Here is a 21,201-nt window from a genome sequence, read left to right on the forward strand (position 1 = left end):
CTGACATTTCCAAGACGCTTTACTTCAACCTCTTGGTTCAGGTGCTGAACTATTTCATCACAATCTTGTTGATCTTCATAACAAAGAAGAATATCATCTACAAAAATCAGGATAAAAGTCCATTTGTTGTCTTTCTTTCTTGAGTACAGGCAGCGTTCTGCCCCGCCTTGCTTGAATCCTTCTTTGATGAGCATTTGGTTCAGTTTCTGATTCCAGGCTCTTGCAGCCTGTTTTAGTCCATAAATGCTCTTCTGCAGTTTGCATACAAGTCCTCTGTCTTTGGACTGTTCAAATCCAGGAGGCTGTGTCATATACACGTCTTCTTCCAGCTCTCCATGAAGAAAAGCAGTTTTCACATCCAGATGCTCCACATGCATCTTCCTTGCGGCTGCTATGCTCAGTAGTGTTCTTACTGAAGTGTGTTTCACTACTGGCGCAAAGGTTTCATCATAGTCTTCTCCATACTTCTGGGAATATCCCTTTGCAACTAGTCTTGCTTTGTACTTTTGTACTTCTCCATCTGCATCATGTTTGGTTTTGAAAATCCATTTGCATCCTACTGTCCTTTTTCCAGGTGGTAGTTCTGTGAGAATCCATGTCTTGTTCTGGATCAGAGAGTCAATTTCTTCTTTTGCAGCTTTTCTCCATTTCTCTGCTTCTCTTGCTGGCATTCCTTCTATGTCTTCCCAGCTAGAAGGTTCTGGTACAGCTTCTGTTTTTGCCAGGTAAGAGAATTTCAGTGGTGGAACTCCTTTGTTTGTTCTGTCTGAGCGTCTGACACTTGGCTCTGCTTCCCCTTCTCTTTCCGTGGGCTCTGCAGGTGTCTCTTGCGTCTCAGTCAGGTCCCAGAGTTGCACAATTTCTGGCTGCTGTGCTGCATCAGTTTCCTTTGGTGTAGACTCTCTGGTGTCAGGCTTGCTTGCCTTCTCTTTTTCATCAATGTACACCACATGGCGGATCTTCACTGTGTCTGTCTCTGGGTTGAGGATTCGATATCCCTTGCATCCCAGTGCATATCCAACAAATATGCCTGCTTCTGTTCTGAGATCCATCTTAGACCTCTTTTTCTTCGGAACATAAGTGTAGGCCTTTGATCCAAACACTCTCAGATGCCTTACATTGGGCTTGCGGTTGTACCACAGTTCAAATGGTGTGCTGCTTGCACCCTTTGTAGGTAGCATGTTCTGCAGATAGGCAGCAGTGTTGATAGCTTCTCCCCAATATTTTTGAGGTAGCTGTGCTTCTTGCAGCATGCTCCTGCACATTTCTGTGAGAGAACGATTTTTCCTCTCTGCTATCCCGTTGAGTTCGGGGGTGTATGGCACGGTCAGGTGATGCTCTATTCCTTCATCTGCTAGGAAGCTTGTCATCTCCTTCCCCACGTACTCGCCTCCATTGTCTGTGCGGATAGTCATTGGTTTTCTCTGGAATCTGTTCTGCACCATTGCTAGGTACATCTTGAATTTTTCCAGTACTTGGCTCTTTTCCTTGAGCAGGTAAATCACAGTAAATCTTGAAAAATCATCAGTAAAAGTCAGAAAGTACTTACTTCCACTGGGTGTTTCTGTTCCCATGGGTCCACAGACATCACTGTGAATCAGCTCCAGTGGTCTTGTCGTCTGCTTCTCACTCTGTTTGGTGAAAGAAGGTCTTGTGCCTTTGGCTTGAATACAGCAAACACATTTCTCTGCATCAGGACATTTTCTCATTTGCAAATCATTAGTCAGATTCTGCCTTTCAAGCTGATATATATAATCCATATTAGCATGTCCAAGCCTTCTATGGATAAGACTAGTACAATTCTTGTGAGTGCACTTTTCAATTAAATTCACTGCGCCTTCAGAGCAATCCAGCATATACAGGCCATCCTCTAATGTGCCTTGTGCAATTAATTCACCTTCATTGCTAATAAAACATTTCTCTCCTTTGAATACAGTCTCAATTCCTCTTTTGGCCATTGCAGAAACCGATATTAAATTAGATTTAAGTTCAGGTACGTATAGACAATCAGTGATCTGCACTTCTCTAGTTTGGCCACTGGGTAGTGCACAACATGCAGATACGGTCCCTTGTCCCTGAGCCGTTAAAGCCTCTCCATTTGCTGTATACAATTTATCGTGGCTTTCATTCATCTCATTAAAAGACTTCTCGTTGTTGCAAAGATGGTTAGTACATGCACTGTCAATTGCCCATTTGCATATGCTTTGATCATTTTTACCAACATTTAAACAATTCTTATCAGATCTGCTTTTCCTTTGACCATCGGCATTAGGTGACTTAATGGCTGCATTAGCATTCCTAAAGCCCTTTGTTCCCATCCATCGTGGCGGTTGCTTGCTAACTCTCTGTGAATCACGAAACCAACAGTCTTCCTTTAAATGTCCTTTCTTTCTGCAGACGCTGCAGGAGAAATCCCTTCTTGAACTGACTCTTAAAGCTAGCTCTCTTGGCTCACTTATATGATCCAGTTTGCTAAAACTTTCCTCTTGCAGTCTTGCAAGTACATAGTTTAAGCTTAAATTTTCTCTCATTTCCAACACATGTACTATGCTGGCATAAGATTGAGGAAGACTAGACAGCAAAATTATAGCTAGATCCTCATCCTGGATCTCCTTTCCAAGGGATCTTAATTTCTGTGTTAATTCCATGAAATTTGCAATATGATCTTTCAGTTTTTCCTGAGGCTTCATCTCAATCCGATACAATTGCCTCATTAGCAAAATTTTAGTTTTAATTGATTCTTGACGGTTTATTTCTAGAAGAGACGTCCACATTTGTCTAGAAGTGGGCTCATGAATTACTCTTATCAATTGTTTATCACTTAAAGCATTAATGATAATAGATCTTGCCTTATTGTCGTGCTTGACCCATTTGGCTTCCTTCTGAGGATCTCCAGTCGGTTTTTCATCTGTTATTGCAGACCAGACGTCCAGTTGAATAAGATGGGCTTTTATTCTTTCTGCCCAAAGATCGTAGTTCCTCCTGTCGCCTAGTTGGTCGATCTGGAACCCCTGCTGTGCACTGTAGGAGTCAGCCATCTTTCCTCTATTGTCTGTCCTCTGTGCTTTAGCCTGCGGCTACAGCAGAACTTTTATTGCTCTCTCTTAACTTCAGCTTGCGTTAATTGCCTCTGGGCCCATAACCCTGTTAGAGCGAGTGTTAAACTACGCTGCGGAATTAAACGCCGAGCTGGTCAGAGAGGCAAAAAGCTTTATTTGAGGAAGTTACATACTTGAGGGAAAGGGGGAGAGATAGATCCTAGCTATCTGACTACATCTTGCAGAGACAGAGAAGAAGTGTGGCAGGAGAGAGAAGAAGCAGGATATTGCCCTGTTTAGCCCAATAGGAGACAAGACAAGGAAATGACCCCCAGGAAACAAGAGAGGTGCTACTCTCACTGTCCTAACTAAGTGATCCTTGCTGCCCCCTGCATGGTAGGCTCTTCTTACTTCTTGCTGCTGCAGTACACCAGACATTGTTATTTCTAACAAGGAGAAGGAACAAGGTGGGGCAACTCCCTTCCCTGCCCGGCTGAGGCCGGAGGACACCTGCCTGGAGAGCTGGTAGGATGGCAGGCCGTCAGGTGGGGGTGCTAGTGAGGGTGGACCTCCCCTCTCCACCTATATATCTGACCAGTTTCTTCTTGCCCTCCACGCATCTGATGAAGAGAACTGTGATTCTCGAAAGCTTATGCTACAATAAAGTTGGTTAAGTCTTAAAGGTGCTCCTGGACTCTTTTTGATTTTGCTACTACAGACTAACACGGCTAACTCCTCTGGATCTATGTTCATTGAAGTGCATTATATACTGCCTATCTTGTGCAAGCTTTTAAGAAATTGTTTGGATTTATTCAATTTTTGTGAATCTCAATTGGTTATGTTAATGTTAGCAGCTTTTGAGTAGGTATATGATGAAGAGGCAGTTTTGTATATTTACACAAAGAAGTATATAAATGCAGTTGAATGTCACAAGATAACTTTGATTAAATTGTAATAGTAGTTAGATTATCATGGTGGCTATCCCTGATTCTAGTCTTCAAGAAGCAGCTGTGTGAAGTAGCTGTACAGGGATGCTTTAGACTCTTCCTGCACTGGGCAGGGGGTTGGACGAGGTGGTCTGCAAGACCTCTTGCAACTCTACGATTCTATTCACCTTCTTGGGCTGCTTTTATCTCTAGGGGGAAATGTAGGCTTTAAAATTAACAGGGAGTAAACTGTTCATCATCGAATGGAATGGATCCTTGTGCATTACAAAAGGCTGCTGAGTGTTCCCTTATATGACCCGTAACAATATGACCTTTCATGAGCTTGTCAGTGGTTCCCAACTACTGTGTTCAGACTTCTTAATTTGCTCTGATGGGTGTGTTTGTAGGTCTCTGGTTTAGGTGTATGGCTGTTGGAACGGCTTGCTCATTATCTCTGCATTTCCTGCTTGGAGTGGCCGTCATGTGACAGTTGCCTCTCCTCTGTAAGTTGAGGGAGAGGATGGACAGCAAGAGTGATTCCGCACACGTTGGATAATGCACTTCCAATCCTCTTTATAGATCATTTGGAATGGATTTTTTTGTGTGCAGAACAAATAATCCACCTCAAACGATTGATAAAGTGCATTGAAAGTGCATTATCCAAGGTGTGCGGAATCAGCCCAAGTCAGACAATGGTATGGACAACCAGAGGCAATCATCTCCTTCCCTCCATTCCAGTCCTTCTAGTATGGTAGATGTTTAGCAACAGTATCAGGGCTCTTTATAGGATCAGAAAGCGTTTTGTGGGCAGTCCTACTACCATGCTCTCCGAAGCTAAGTAACACATTACTTATAGGGCAGAACTGTGCGACTCAGGCACCTGCCCAGGACACCGAATGACTCGAGACAAGCCTCAATCGTCTGAAGGCTTCTCAGAGTTTCATGCATCCTAAAAAGCTGTCTCCTCCCTGCTGCTGCCCAGAAAGCAAGGTGAAGGAACATGAGGTTATCTATACTCTGTGAGAGACCTACCGCCAGATTCCTGATCTGTTCTCCCGCGAGGGTTCTCAGCTGCTTCAAGAGAGTACGGTAAATCTTTGTCTTCTCCGCTGGGAGTTCTGGGACCACATCTAACAGGATTCCCCTCAGCTGGGCCAAGCGGGTTGCCGCACCTACCACTATCCCTGGAACCAAATAAAGCTCAGCAGGTATTATGCTTTTAGTAGTCACAGTTGGCAAGCTCAGTTGGAGTTAGAACTGGCATTCATTAGAGAGGCTGGAAATAGCATCCTAAGTTATAAACCACACCGATTTTATTAATTTGTTTAAAACATTCATAAGCTCTCCTTTCTCCCAGATAACTGAGATCCAAGATGAGTAACAATGCTAACAATTGTACAAAAATGTAATTCTAAAAGCAGCAAAACTAAACTTTAGAACAAACTTTAGAATCCAAGGCACCTACAAAGCAATAATCACGTGCACTGAACAGTCCCATCCTAAAAACACTTTCCTGGGAACAAGACCCATCGGGATAGGCTTGTGTAGGATCCTGCGTAGACCTGTCTAGGATTGCCCTCAAAGGCTCTTCTGAAGAGCTCTGTATTACAAGCTCTCTGAAACCACGTACGTGCCCAGGGGTTTCTCAGGCACACGGGAGACTCACCATTGTCTGCCATGGAGACAAGATGCAGATCTGGGACCCTCGCCGGGTAAAGGACAAGAGGGGGGCAAATGCCGAGAATTTTCATATCAGTTCCTAAAGAGGATAAAATCAGATGTTTGAAAAATTAAAGTGGTATTAAACAAAATGGTAGCAGAACAATGTCTTCAAATATGAGTTGCCTGAGCAGCTGAAAGGCAAGTCCTGTGTGTGTGAGGGTGTGTATTTTTAGATGAGAAGCTGCAGGCGGCTGTAGCACTGCCATTACCGGCTTCTTGGGGGGGACCCTCTTGGAGATGCTTCCTGCCCCATAACCTCGCTGAATCGGGCATTGAGAGAAAGGGGGAGGAATGATGTCAATTGACAACTGGCCTCACAGACAGAGATGGACAGAAGGTGACGAACCATAACTCGGCTTGCTACTTCTCCCTTCTCCACACACTCTTCCACTTGGTTAACCTTCCTTGAGGCAACATCTGGACATGAATCAGTCACAGCAGGCCTTTTTTGGAGCAGGGACACTCCAGAACTCAGTCCAGGGAGCTCTTCAAAGAGAGACCAAGCCCACCCACCTCATGCTGCTTCCCCCCACTGCGCAGCTCAGGCTCCTTTTGCCTCCTGGTGCAAAAAACAGCAGTTGGCCCCGGGCGGCAGCTGGCCCAGGAGTAGCTGCTTCCTGCCTCCATAACTCGGCTTGTGGCAGGGCAGGGAAGCAGCAAGAGATTTCCTGGGGAAGCCAAAGCTGAGTCGCCCCTAACTCCTTTAAAGAGCGCCCTTTCCACGGCAGAGGAACGTCGGATAGGCGAGCTTTAGGTAGCCCAGAGAAGTCCCATTGGCTGGCGCGGGGGCAGAGGGAGTTTTGAAATTTAAAGAGCCGAGCCTCCTGGGAGGGCGGAGGAACTTCGGGCAGGATAGCTGTAGCTAGCCTGGAGAAGTCCGATTGGCTGGCTTTAAAATGTAAAGACGCAAGCCTCCTAGGAGAGCCAAGACCTTCTCGGAGCGAGCTAAAGCTAGCCTGCCCGATGTTTCTCGGCTCGTCCAGGAGGCTTGGTTCTTTGAATTTCAAAACTTCTTCTGCCCCCAAAGCCAGCCAATAGGACTCCTCCAGGCTAGCTACCGCTAGCCTGCCCCAGGTTCCTCTGCTAATGATTATTCGTGCTTTCTGGGTTGAACGGATTTTTTTTTTTGCCCTCTGCCCAACATTTTAGAATTAGAAGCTCTTTTTCTTAAATACATTTCCCTTTAATGTTCATAGATCCAGAGGAGTTAGCCGTGTTAGTCTGTAGTAGCAAAATCAAAAAGAGTCCTGGAGCACCTTTAAGACTAACCAATTTTATTGTAGCATAAGCTTTCGAGAATCAAGTTCTCTTTGTCAGATGCATGGTACAGAAACTGTTTCTGTACCATGCATCTGACGAAGAGAACTTGATTCTCGAAAGCTTATGCTACAATAAAATTGGTTAGTCTTAAAGGTGCTACTGGACTCTTTTTTATTTCCCGTTAAGAATTGGTTACTGGTTAATTAGGACCTGGAAGGGTTAGCTATATCTAGCTTGTTAGAATACAGTATTACCACAGTGATTATTGAATGGATTCGTGAATGAGCACTACTGTGGAAGATTTATGAGGGTTTCACGTGAGTAATATATGATAAGTGCATTTTATTATGGATATTGTGTATGTATTTTAATGCATTGTGTATGTATTCTAATTGTCATATTTTAATTTTAGTGACTGTGTACTCTTTGATAAAGAATAGATGAAATGGGCCACATACGGATCTAGATAACCCATCGGAGGACCATATTTATTTCCATTGGACTCTACACAGCCATTTGAAATTAACATCCAGCAAGGATTAATTAACTCTTCACTCACCAGGTGAACCTTTGCTATTTGGGACCTGTGATTAGAGATTATGCTGGTTTGTTACTATGCATTTGCGCTTTATGGACTATATTTGCAATAAATTTGTATAGCACGAGCACTTTATTATCTTATGGTACCTGTTTTTAAGCAATTGTGTTAATAATTTTCCGTGTGTGAGATGAAGAATTATATATATAAGTAGTTCTTTTACTGTGCGAATTATGTTTAAATGAATGAATGTGTAAATAAATGAATTATTGGAGCTGGTAGTTAAATATATACTCGGGTTTTGCTATCACATAATTTTAATACCACTGTATTACTCTCTTTTGTTGCTAACCTGGAAGAGAGGAGGAACTTCGGGCAGGCTAGATGTAGCTAGCCCATAAAAGTCCTATTGGCTGGCTTGGAGGGAAACTGAGTTTTGAAACTTAAAGAACCAAGCCTCCTGGGAGAGCAGATGAACGCAGAGCAGGGCAGGCCTGGAGAAGTCCTATTGGCTGGCTTGGAGGGAGAGGGAGTTTTGAAATTTAAAGAGCCGAGCCTCCTGGAAGAGCAGAGAACTTCGGGCAGCCTAGCTTTAGCTTACTTAGAGAAGTCCCATTGGCTGGCTTGGGGTGAGAAAACGTTTTGAAATGTAAAGAACCAAGCCCCCTGGAAGTGAAGAGGAACTTTGGGCAGGTTAGCTGCAGCTAGCCTGGAGAATTCCTATTGGCTGGCTTTGGGGAAGGGGGAATTTTAAAATGTAAAGAACCCAGCCACCTGGAAGAGCAGAGGCACTTCGGGCAGGCTAGCCCGGGGAAGTCCTATTGGCTGGCTTGGGGGAGAGGGAGTTTTAAAATTTAAAAAAACCAAGCCACCTGGAAGAGCAGAGGAACTTGAGAGAAGAGAAATATTTTTGCTGAAAGAATAACATACGCTTGGTCATAAAAATCAAAAAGAGTCCAGTAGCACCTTTAAGACTAACCAATTCTATTATAGCATAAGCTTTCGAGAATCAAGTTCTCTTCGTCAGATGCCTGATCAAAACTGGGCAGATACAGAAGAGGAGGGGGAAAGAGAGGGAAGGAGGGGAGCATAAATCACAAGAAGGCAGAATGCAATTAGCATAGAGGCAATCAAAACATTCCTTTGCTTGGAAATGTAAACATTTCCTTTTGGTGTGCAGTCAGTTTGTAGCAGTGAAGGTATCCAATTCTTAAAGGTATCCAATAGTCTTAAAGGTGCTACTGGACTCTTTTTGATTTTGCTACTACAGACTAACACGGCTAACTCCTCTGGATCTATACGCTTGGTCAGAAGACAACCAAAGTCAGGGAGACTTGCAGCAGCAACAACAGTGTGGTTCTAGAGCATGAAATTGCTATATAAGAACAAACTTGCTCCTTAACTGGTTGAGATCATTTTAGTTTTAAATCAGGGTAAAATAAGGGATAGAGGCTCTGCCTCTCATGGTTTTCCATCTTCTAGAATTTGCATGCAAACAAAGTAACTCCAGATGGCATTCATTCTCATTCTTCCCATCCTTTCCCTGCTAATCCCTGCTGTTTTGAAGCAATGTGCCCTGAACGTGTTGTGCATTGTGACTTTAAAATCTGTGAACCTCTCAGAAACAGTTTCGTGTAGGATATGGTTGCCAACTCTGGGGTTGGAAATTCCTGGAGATTTGGGAGGGTGAAGCTAGGGAATTTTGCACTCTGCTAGATTCTGAGCAGAGGTGCTCCTGTCTATTGTCTGTGGGAGCTTGAGATTGCGGTCTCCTTTGATTTTTTCTCTTTCCTTTTTTTCCCGCTCTGCTAATTTTGAAATATTTGGGCTTTCTTTTGCTTTAACCAACCTTAAAACAGCAACACCTTTCCTCCCATCCCCTTCTCTGAATGATAGCAAATCCAAGAACTCAGAAGCTAAGCAGGGTCAGCCTTGGTTAGTAATTGGACAGGAGACCGCAAAAGAAGACCAGGCTTGCAGAGGCGCAGGCCATGGCAAACCACCTCTGTGAGCCTCTTGCTGCCAGGGGTTGCCATAAGTTGGCTATGACTTGACGGCAACTTCAAGGCTGAAAACAGCAGTGGAAAAAATGCATGTTTGCAGATCTACAGAATAACCTAAAAAGAAAATTCTCAGGCCTACTGTGACAAAACTTCTTAAACAAAGATTTAAAGTTAAAATCTGCAGCTCTGCCACTCTTACCTAACTCTAAAGTCCTTCCCCCTGAAGCGTTTTCAGGCCTCATCAATCCATTCAGAGTTTTCTTTTCTGAAATGCTCGGGTTTCCCAAGTATGGAAAAGCCCCTGAGATGTCGGTGGGGGACCTGGATTCTGCTTGTTTTGTGATCCTTTGTGAGGGTTGGTGGCCACTTTAGAGGGAGTGATTTCTGAAAAGGTTTAAGACATCTATGAACTCCCTCAGCCCTCTTCACTGTGGCAGTGCAGAGGAAGAGCCGGCACTTCCGGGGTGAGGGGGGGGGCGCCTCCAGGGAGCCTGTTTTTGGCGGCGCTCGCTTCATGCGCACAGATGAACTCAAAGAGAGTCCCACCACCCCTTTTCCCAGAAAGAAAGCCCTGCGTCACAGTGACGTCTAGGTCTATTTTTAGAAAGGTATTGTGGGCTTCTAGAACTAGATACATGTAGGAGGCCCGCAAAGACTTGTGGGGGGGGGCGCTCTCATTTCCCCCTCCCCCACCATGTCGTCTTTCCCTTCCCTGGCCCCCCCCGTTGCCTCTCCCCCTTTTCCTGCCTGTTTCTCTCTTTCCCGTCCACCTTTGTCTGCCCCATCTTCACCTTCCCCCCTCCTCCACCAGCAACCTCTTCCCCATGGCCCAGTTGCCTGGTGGGGAACCTTCAAGGACTTGCAGGGGGTACTTCGCTCCCCCCTGCCTCCCCTTCCCCACACTATTTCCTCCTCCCTTCTTCCTGGCAGCCTCCATACGCTCACTTTCCCCACGTCCTTCTCTCCTTCAAAAGTATCTGCCCCCCATCTTCACCTACATTTCTTCATTTACTCCATTTATATACTGCCTTTCTTCACAGCACCCAATATTATGCCTCTTGCCTCCTTATTATCCTCACAGCAACCCTGAGAGGTAGGTGAGGCTGAAAATGTGTGACTAGATAAAAGTCACCCCGTGAGCTTCCACAGCAGAGTGGTGATTTGAACCTGGGTCTCCACATCCTTCTCTGAAACCCTAACCACTACACTACATAGGCTTTTGTGGGGAGGAGGGGTGTGCTGTTGAACAGTAGCAAGCATTCAGGCCTGGCTGAGTTATGCATCATGTAGTATCAGGTCACCTGGTGGCTGCTTCTGGACCTGGCCCCAACTGGTGGTGGAAAGTGCCACCAAGTCAGAGTTGACTTATGGCAATCTTTGCTGGAGGTTTCAAGACACTGACAGAGGTGGTTTGCCATGGCCTGCCACTGAAACCCAGGTCTTCGTTGGAGGTCTCCCATACAATTACTAACCAGAATCTATCCTGCTTAGCTTCCAAGATCTAACAAGATCGAGCTTGCCTGGGCTATCCAGGTCAGGGCTGGCCCCTATTAGTCCTTCCTCAAGGACCAAAGCAGCCCTAGATAGGGCCATGCCCCCTCCTGCCTTTTATTGACAGAAACCAAGTCTGGCATACTGGCCAAACTGTTATATTTGCCTAGCAACAGCCATTGACAGCATCAGGTTAAAGCTACAGGCGCTCCTTTTATCATTTAGTTTTTTAAAAATCACCCCCCCCATGCATTTTTTGAGATTTCATATTTTTCTGCAAACCTGGGGCATTTTTCAGGTGTGAGGGAAGATTGGTCTTGCCCATTCATGGCTCCAGCCTCCAGATTTAAGTATCCAGCAATCAGGGCCAATTGGCTTTTAATATATAAGATTGTGGGTTTCTAGAACTATCCACAGGATTCTGTATATTGTGTTGTTTTGCAGATCAGCTACTTAATGAAATCTGCAGATGGATAATCTGATTTTGAATGCTCTCTAGTTAAAAAAACAAAATCCTACCTACAGACTAAAAATTACTCTAGCAAGGAGAAGCCTGGCCTATACCTCTCCTCCTGATCTGCTAATTGTCTACTTACAAGGACTTTCTTCTAGACTAGTAACAAAGCCCATTGTGGGAAAAAATACAATGGGCTCTAGAAAGGGGAGGGAGGGCAGGCAGGCATTGCCTCCTCCACCGTGACTGATCCTAGCCAGGTGAAGGGGGGTGGGCATTGCCTCATGCTCCATGCATGATCCCAGCTGGGTGAAGGGGGGTGGGATTACCTCATGCTCTACTCCTAATCCCTGCTGGTGAAGGGGGGGGCAGGTGTTGCCTCCTGCTCCGTGCCTGATTCCAGCAGGGTGAAGGTGGGGGATGGGCACTGCCGCCAGCACTGCTCCCGATCCTGGACGAGTGAAGAGGGGTTGGACATTGCCTCCTGCTCCGTGCCTGATCCAGGCCAGGTGAAGTGTGTGAGGGGGGGCATTGCCACCTGCTCTGCTCCTGATCTTGGCCAGGTGAAGGCGAGGGTGGGCATTGCCACCTGCTCTGCTCCAGATTTCTGCTGGGTGAATGGGGGGTGGGAATAGCCTCCTGCTCTGCGCCTGATTCCATCCAAGAGAAGGATGCAGGGCTTGCTGCCTGGTCCATGTCTGATTAGTGCTGGGTGAAGGGGAGGAGGGCATTACTGCTTCTCTGTGCGTGATTCCAGTAGGTTGAATGGAGCGGGCATTGCCAGCTGCTCCACTACTGATCAAGACTGAGTGAAGTGGGGAGTGAACATCACCTTCTGCTCTGCATCTGATCCTGGCTGGGTGAAGGCGGGGGTGGGTGGGCATTGTCACCTGCTCTGCTCCAGATTCCAGCTGTGTGAAGGTGGGGGCATTTCACCTGCTCTGCTTCTGATCCCAGCCTGGGCTTCCTGCCATGGTGTGCTCTCTGAAGGGTGGGCAGCCTCACCTGGTTTTCCCTCCACGGCAGCACCCTCTGGTGGCAAACCAGGGTAGGAAGTGAGTTGTCTGGAACATGCTTAGCCTTTTATATAGTAGGATAAGGGAACATTCAGAAAAGAGATCCCACACCTACTTGAAGTGGAACAATCCATTTTACTGACTTAGGACTCTACCATCTTGTTCTGCTGCACATGTAGGCCTCGCTATATCTTGAAGTGTTTTGTATGTTCAGTGGAGCGCTCAGTGCATTGATCAGGCTTCTCTTTTCAGGGACGTTACTGACGCAGGGCCAGTCGGCCCAAGTGTTTCCTTGGGGCTCCTTTGCAGACTTTGCTTTCATTAGAAACTGCTTGGCCTAGGCCCCAGGTCCAATCCCCGGCATTTCCCATTCAAAGGCTCATGCAGCAGGTGACGTGGAAGACCCCAGAGAGCCGCTGCCATTCTGGGTGGACCGTGCAGACCTTCATGGACAAATGATCTGACTCAGTATAAGGCAGTTTCCTTCATGAATGTAATTAATCTGGCTCAGAGATGCCATGATTCGTACATCCTTGCTCATGCTGAACTGGATTCTAACCACGAGTACTCTTTACATACCAACACTCGTGTTCCCCACAACAAGAGGGGCGTTTGGGTATTTGTCTTTCAAGCCCAGAAGTTCTCGTAGTGCTACAGGAGAAATCCACGTAGTCCTTTTCCCAGTGAAAACCAGAGTTCTTCCTTTGTTCTCTTCAGCCATTCTCTGTTAGGAGAAACAAAAATGTTGCCTTAGGAAAGACTTCGATGTAGAGCTCTGGGAAGGTTGGCGGTTGGATGGAGCAAAGCAGCTTCTTAATTTGCATGCCAGGAGGAGTGTCTGTAGCTGCTTTGTGCTCTGTACCCACCATGGGTTGTGAAGTAGGAGGGCTGGTTATTCTGGGCAGGGAAAGGGAAGGCAGGGAAAGCCGAGACAAGGCCGTGAAGAGCTTTGTGTGTAACAACCAATACCTTGAATTGAGCATAGTAACTGATGGGTAGCCAAGGGAGCAACTGTAGGATGGGAGTGATGTTCAAGCTCCTGCTCGCTCCTGCTAACAGTCGAGCTACAACATTTTGCACCAATTGGAGCCTCCTAGTTAACTTAGATGGGAGATGGGAGACCAATGTATAGTGCATTACAATAGTCAAGTTTTGATGTTACCATAGCATGGATCCAGGTGGCCAGGCTGTGTCGAGGTAAGAAGCCATCTTCCAGGCTAGAGTGAGATTTTAATAAGCATTTTTTTTGCGGGCTGCCTTAACTTGTTTTTCTAGTAGTAGTGCTGGATTCAGTATAACCCGTAGGCTCTTAACCAAGCCTGCAAGGGTCAGATGAACTCCATCAAAAGTGGGGAGTACAATGTCTTTCAAGATCTCTGCCTTCCCAACAAGCATCACTTCAGTCTTGTCTGGGTTCAGTTTCAATTTGTTATTGTTCAGCCATTTCACCCCAGTTGTCAGGCAGCAATCTAAGATTTCTACTGCATCCTGTGGGGACCTGGATATAGAGATGGGTGTCACCTGCATACTGATGGCATCCAACTCCATAGCTGCAAATGAGTTCTCCTAAAGGTTTTATGTAGTGGTTGAATAACATAGGAGATAAGATTGCGCTCTGCGCAACACCACAAGATAGTTCCCATTCTGTTAGAGAGAGAGAGAGAGAGAGAGAGAGAGAGAGAGAGAGAGAGAGAGAGAGAGAGAGAGATCCCATTCTGGAGATAGCTGATCTCCGATGGCAACCCTTTGGGTCCGTTCCATGAGAAACAATTTAAACGAGTCCAGGGCACATCCTTTGATGCCCACTTCTGTCTCTAGACGCCTCAACCGGATGGCCTGGTCTACCGTGTCAAAGGCTGCAGACAGATCCAGGAGGAGCGATAAGGAGGCGTGGCCTTTGTCTATCGGAGATCACCCACTAACGCTGCCGGTGCTGTCCCTGTCCCATGCCCTGGTCTGAATCCTGGTCCAGAGCGCTAGAGTTTCCCAAGAAGGTCTGGAGTGGGTCATCTACTGCTCTCTCAATCACTTTGCCCAGAAAAGGCAGGTTAGAGACTGGGCGATAATTGGCCACATCATTTTTGTCTAAGAATTTTTTTTTAAGTAGCAGACGGATAACTGCCTGTTTGAGTAGCCGGGGGAAGGTGCCCTGAGTTAGCGATTGATTTACAATAGATCTCAGTGGTTCACTTACTTGATCTTTAATTGATTTTAATAGCCAAGATGGGCAAGGATCAAGCACACAAATAGTGGCTTTCATAGATGCCAGGATCCTGTTATAGATCCAGAGGAGTTAGCCATGTTAGTCAGTAGTAGCAAAATAGTAAAGAGTTCAGTTGTACCTTTAAGACTAACCAACTTTATTGTAGCATAAGCTTTCGAGAACCACAGTTCTCTGTCAGATGCAGGATCCCGTTAAGGTCTGTCACTGTAATTGTTTCAAAGCAGTCTAGATGTAGGCCAGATGGTGTATTAAGCATTTCTTCTATCTCGTTTGCATTGCAGCTAGCGTCTAGATCAGAGCGTATTTGTGCTATTTTATCAGCAAAAAACTTAGCAAAGGCGTCGCAGCTAATTGTCTGTTCTTGGAACTGTGAAGGTTCAGATTTTGGGATTAGAAGGTGTCTGGATACCCTGAACAACAGGGACGGTCGTGAACTAGCCAACGCAATGGTTGCCAAGAAGTAACGTTTCTTTGCCGCTTTCATTTCTGCTTCATAGGTCCTCCAGTGTGTTCTGTAGCAAGTTCTATCAGCTTCCGTGCGAGTTTTATGTCAGTGTCCTTCTCCCCCCCCCCCTTTTTTTCTTTTTTAATAATTTTTATTGGATGGGTCAATACAATCAGATTAAAATACATGTACAATTCATTTAATTTCCCACAGCTATATTTCCCCACCCCCTCCCCTCCCCCTTTTCCATATTGACTTCCAACAGCACTCCAACCCCCCATTATTATTATCACATTATTTCTATACTATAGTTGTTCTTGTCTCGTTATTGGTAAAGATCTTAACTATATCTTATCTTACTTAATATCTTTAAAACCCTTCAAAAGACCATAATTGTCCCTTAACATCCCATCTCTTTTCCATATATTTTTTTAGTTTTTTCCAATCTTCCAAAAATCTTTTCGTATCTTGATCTTCCAAATTTCTTGTTATGCCAGTGTCTTTGTAGACATCTTCCGGCCCTCTTCAGGTCAGCCAGCTCTGTGGTAAACCACGGTGCCTACTTCCATCCCAAGGGCCACAGGGGGTTGACAAGGAGCAATGGTGTCAATAGCTTCAAGGAACTTTGCGTTCCACGCTCCTACAGCAGCTTCTGTGGAGCGTGCGTCTGGAATGCATCTGGAATTCTAAAATCCCCCAAGGCCTAGGTCAATGAGCCTTTGTGGGTGAATCGTTTTAACCGGGCCCCCTATTTTTCAGGGTGTTGGGGCCATAGTCACTTTTGTCTTCAGCAGATGATGATCTGACTGTGGTTCAGGCCAAGTTTCTAATGTTGAAATAAGACTTTCCCTCAGAGGCTCAGTGCAAAGTATTAAGTCTAGTGCGTGGCCTCTTTCATGTGTAGGGCCTGACACTACTTGAGAGGGGCCCAGGTTTGCCAGGGAAGCTATAAATTCCTGAGCCGGGCCTGACTTTGAACACTCAGCGTGGATGTTGAAGTCTCCCAGAACAGTAAGCCCAGGGGTCTCCAACGCCCTGTCTGCCAGCAGCTCTGCCAGCTCAGAAAGGGGGCTTCTGGGGGAGCTGGATGGTCTGTGAACGAGCAGGACTCCCAGTCTGTCTTTCGTTCCCAGAGACAGGGACACGCAGTCGGTACTAGCTATAGCTTGTACTGGAGCTCTGCGGAAGTTGAAGGGCTTGCGAAGAATAATAGTCGCAACTCCTCCGCCCCGGCTGCCATAGCGAGGTTGGTGTAGGACTGCATAGCCAGGGGGAGTCAGTAGGGAAAGACACACCTTGTCATGTTCCTGCACCCAAGTCTCTGTCAGGCAAGCCACATCAATTTTCTCACCCTGCAATATCCCAGCAGCAACGCATGAAACCTTGTTCCTAACAGATCTGGCATTGCATAGTATTAGTGTATTAATAGTACTAATAGTATTGTTGTATTCTGAACAAGGTAGGTAAAAGGATTGTTTCCTACCATGAGTTCAGGTGGAAATATGTAGTCCTGGGTTTGGTCCCGGGGCTGGAATTCTTCTGGTTGGCAGAGACCTGAACACATCTTAAGGAAAAGAAATTAAAACTCATCATTAGCATCTATGGTTAATGGGAAAGCAGGGTTTATATCTTGAGTTTCACCTCTACATGCCATTGACCCAGATAGCTCAAAGTTCTTAGATGGGCGCATGGCTGTCTTGCATTCGAGAACTAACTTCAACTAGCCCATATCATTTTCCTGCCCAATAATACAGTTTATTGTTTGTGAGGGCCTGCACACCCCTCAGACTGTGGTGGCCAGAGTTTTCATCTAGCCATTATTAAACCTATGGCAAGGCAATCATAAGCAAATGGCCTCTACGTGCTTAATCACTCCGGTGTTTGCTTTTATCCAACCACCGTACCTTTCCTAGACTTTAGAGTAAAGTGGCAAAAGCCAATCTGGGCCGAAGTCATGAATGAGTTCTGCAACTGCCTTTGAGCTCAGAGGCTGTTATGAACTTGGGGTCATAAAAATGATCAAAAGATGTGGGACTTTACTGGTGAATTAATTCATTGTTGCATACTTTTTTGCACCCCCTTTACCGATTGGGTGGAACGTATCTTGATCTCTTCACAGAGCTTTCTCCCAGCAAGAGCAGAAAACCTGCCGTCCCTCTGCATTGAGCTGCTCTCTGGGCAAGTTACAGCAGAAGGTCACACTCTTTTCTGACGTGTGTGTGTGTGTGTGTGTGGCTCTCGTGTGTGTGTGTGTGTGGCTCGTGTGTGTGGAGGGGATCAGGATCCCATTCCCCTGGGGGTGGGGGTGGGGCATCTCCCACTCCTAGCTTCCACCCCTCCCCCTACCACTTACCTGGCCAGCGGGGAGAAAAACGTGCAGGGGAGGGGCCTGGGAGCTCAAGGACTTGCTTGTCGTGCGGGGACTAGCATCGCTTCCGGCAGGACAAGGAACTGAGGGTTCCTGTGCGGGGTGCCGCGGGGGGGGGGGCCTTCACTTCTTTGTCATGCCAGAAATGATATCTTTCCTGGCATGACAAGAATGTCCTCTGGAGCAGAGATCCCCCTGTGCCCCCCCCCCGCCCACGATCCCCCTGACCCACGGTTTGGGCCCACATTTGGTGATGTAATGTGCAGTTGGCGTCTCAGAGTAAATGGGTCTGTGATGCTGCACGGCTTTCTGGAGGTTGCAGCAGTTTCCCACCCCCCAACATCATTGCCTGGCCCAGCCTCCGCCTTTCTTACTGATGCAAAAGCACTTAACAGGCAGAAGGTATCAGGATTCCGTGAACCTGCATGCAATCCGCCCCTCCGCCCCCAGCAAATATAGGTTGGGAATCTGTGTTTTTTCTGATGCAACATATATGTGTCTTTGGACCTTTTGCATAAAGTGATCCAGACCGTCTTCTGTTTCGGTGAGCACAAAAGAGCTGTTCCACAGAACTCCACTCACAAGGAAAGCTGACTACCCCACGGCTGTGACCAACGAGTCTGTTTTGAGTCAACACTTTGGTGTAGCTGCAGGCAAATTCCATTTGGTCATGGAATGACTGATAGGATCGTGGCTCCCTATCGGCTTGATCTGGGCTGCTCCGCTGTCAGTTTAGGAAGATTATACTCTCTTGCTCCTTCTGGAGGACCTCTGGAAATTTCCACACATGTCAGACTGGCTGTATCAATGGGTCTTGCACTGAGTCCCGTGGGACACTATTGGCTCAGGTGGTGCACCCCCCACCCCACCCCACCCCCTGCCCAGAACTGAACATGCTTGCTGAAACTCACTGGGGCTCACAGAAGTTTGCAGGCATTTCAGGAAAACCGTGGGAATTAGGAGGCCACTGCTGCTTACCCGATCTCCTCTTTTGGGCTCCGGAGCTAAATCTTCTTCTTTTTCTTTCTCCTTCCCTCCTTCTTGATCCAAGCAACACTTCCGGCTCCCTGCCAGGGGACAGCACTCCTGCAGAGAGCATTTTAAAAAATACAATAGGATGATTACAAGTTGATTTAAAGCAAACATTTGGCTCTTCTGAACCTGATTTTGGCTGAGTCATTTTGCCTACATGCAACCAGATCAGACAAGACCAAAATCATGCTGGAAACAACAACGGAGTTTCCAACATTTTCTCCCTAAAACTAGTTTTGTGGAGTGCTGGACTAGGATCTGGGAGACCTGGTTTGAACCCCCTCTCTGTCATGGAAGCTCCGTGGGTGGCTTTGGGGTGGACTTTCTCTCAGCCTAACCTACCTGACAGGGTTGCTGTGAGGATAAAATGGAGGCGAGGGGAATGAGGAAAGCCGTTTTGGTTCCCCATTGGAGAGAAAAACAGAGTACAAAAGGAATACAAGGAAGTAAAATCCATACAGACATACCCAGGTCTGTGGGAGCCAAATTCCAGTCAGAGCCGTGGTGTGAGGGGAGAGGCTCTAGGGCAGTTTCGAGCTGGGGAAACAGCGTTTGGGTAGGACTTGATGCCCCCTTCCCCTCACACTGTGGTCCAGACTAGAACTGGGTCTGCAGGTGTCTGATTTTTAGAGGAAAGTAAAACGTGGAGCGGTTCATTTATGGAATGCCCAGCAGCTCATGTAGTTGATCTAGCGTTGCCAACCTCCAGGTGGGGCCTGATTTCTCCCAGAATTACGATCTGTTTCCAAACCACACCAATCAGTTCCCTTGGAGGAAATGGGAGGGCAGACCCCGTGGCATCACGCCCCTGCGAGATTCCCTCCCCTCCCTAATCTCTGCCTTCTCCAGGTACCACCTACAAACCTCCAGGGATTTCTCGAGCTGGAGTTGGCAATCCTCCATTGCACCCTGAGATCACTGAGTGCAGCAACCAGATCTAAAGGGCCAAACTTCATCAAAATACAGACCAATGAAGAGCCAGTTATGAAAAAGTCAATTTGCATAATTCAAAATGTGCAACTTAACATGGCCGATAGTTGAAATCTTGATTAAGAATCTGTAAAGCTTCTGCAACCCAAGCTCTGGCAGTTGAGAGTCGTTTGTTAGGAAGCAAACACACCCCGGGTCTCACAAGAAATAAATATATACAGGATTGCCTTGCACAACTTTTTGAGCCCACTGGCATTGGAGCATGGTTCCCACTTGGAATCCTGGCAACGGTTCACCTCTCAATACTCCGGGGAAAAGGGGGCAGGGACACTGGAGCCCCTCCTCCCTCAGTGCGGTGGGCCCAATCATGTGTGGCCCTCGGGAAGGAAGATGACCTTTGCAGCTGTGCTCGGGAAAAGCTATTTGAGTTAAGGGACCCCAGACCTGACTCACGGCCAAGCATGTGTAGTTTAGCCCTAAGAAACCCTTCAGCCCCTAAAAATCTCTTCCTGCCTCATGGGTTATTCTAGTATGCCACCTGCCCCTCTGTCAGGTCTGCAGTCCACAGCACTGCCATGTTGCTTTCTCACTACTGTTACGCTGTATTTTTCCAGTGTTATTTTGTATACAGGTTCACAGGAACAGATGTGGTTGCCAAGAGAGCCTTATCTCAACAGAGACTCGCAGAGACCTTGGAGTCATAACTTTCACATTCCCTAATGTGTCTGTACTAACTGGGAATAAGGGGGGAGGATGGAAAGAAGGGTTTGATATACTGTGCAAGACACTAACGCGGCATTCTCAACAAAGGCCTCGTGTTCAGCCAGACGCTTCTTTAGCTTTTGGATACCTATGGACACGTGTACATTGAATATATACTCTTCCAATAAAGAACCTCTGACTCAAGAGATGTGGATTTCTTGCTGCAGGGGCTGGGAGATGAAATCAAAGTAACTTGAACTCCATAGACTGACACCCTCCAATATACTAACTTAAATATTTCAGTTTTTTAAAGAGTTATTTGTTCTGTACCGGACTACACGTAGCTCTGGAATCATTGGCTCTGCCTTAGAGCTTCTCTTATCTAAGGAGACTACAGGCAAAACAATGGCTTCTACTGGCCCCTCCCCTCTTTCTAAAATGAAAGAAATATCCCCCCATATAGAGTTGCCAACTGAGGCCTGGGAAGCATTGCCAGCTTCAAGAGGGGACTGGACAAATATATGGAGCAGAGGTCCATTAGTGGCTATTAGCCACAGGAGATAGATGGTATTCTCTTTGTGGGGAGGTGGTGCTCTGTTGTCTTGGTGCTGGAAGGAAGGCAGTGGGAGGGCTTCTGGTGTCCTGGCCTCACTGACAGTCCTTTAGATGGCACTGGATTTCTAGCCACTGTGTGTGACAGAATGTTGGACTGTATGGGCCACTGGCCTGATCCAACATGGCTTTGCTTATGTTCTTATGTTCTTAATTTCCTGGAGATATGGGGTGGTATCGTTGGAAGGGGAAGTTTGGGAAGAGATTTCACTGAGAGTCTATGATGTATCAAAAAGTCTGCCCTCTAAAGCTGCCATTTTCTTCAGGGAACCTGGTCTCAATACCCTGGAGGCACATTGTAATTCCAAGAGGACTCCAGGCCCCACGTGGAGGCTGGCAAACCTGCCCTCATGGTTCTTCAAATAACCCTAACATAATATATTGCAGAAATTGCATGCTCAGTGGTCCAGGATCCCGGCAGCGACATCAGTTGCAGAATA

At 46.5% G+C, this 21,201-nt stretch overlaps 1 protein-coding gene across 1 annotated transcript in view; it reads right to left on the minus strand.

Annotated features, from left to right (window-relative positions):
- Positions 1 to 21,201, minus strand: part of LOC129323628 (aldehyde oxidase 3-like) — a 98,352-nt gene that overhangs the window by 66,111 nt on the left and 11,040 nt on the right. Inside the window, exons 7-11 of the mRNA XM_054970150.1 lie at positions 18,464 to 18,571; positions 16,601 to 16,681; positions 13,028 to 13,172; positions 5,631 to 5,723; positions 4,997 to 5,148 (exon numbers count right to left, since the gene is read on the minus strand). Of these exons, the coding sequence (XP_054826125.1) occupies positions 4,997 to 5,148; positions 5,631 to 5,723; positions 13,028 to 13,172; positions 16,601 to 16,681; positions 18,464 to 18,571 (579 nt within the window). The remainder of the gene's footprint in view (positions 1 to 4,996; positions 5,149 to 5,630; positions 5,724 to 13,027; positions 13,173 to 16,600; positions 16,682 to 18,463; positions 18,572 to 21,201) is intronic.

This window comes from Eublepharis macularius, chromosome 2, assembly GCF_028583425.1.
Source record: "Eublepharis macularius isolate TG4126 chromosome 2, MPM_Emac_v1.0, whole genome shotgun sequence".
NCBI lineage: Eukaryota > Metazoa > Chordata > Lepidosauria > Squamata > Eublepharidae > Eublepharis > Eublepharis macularius.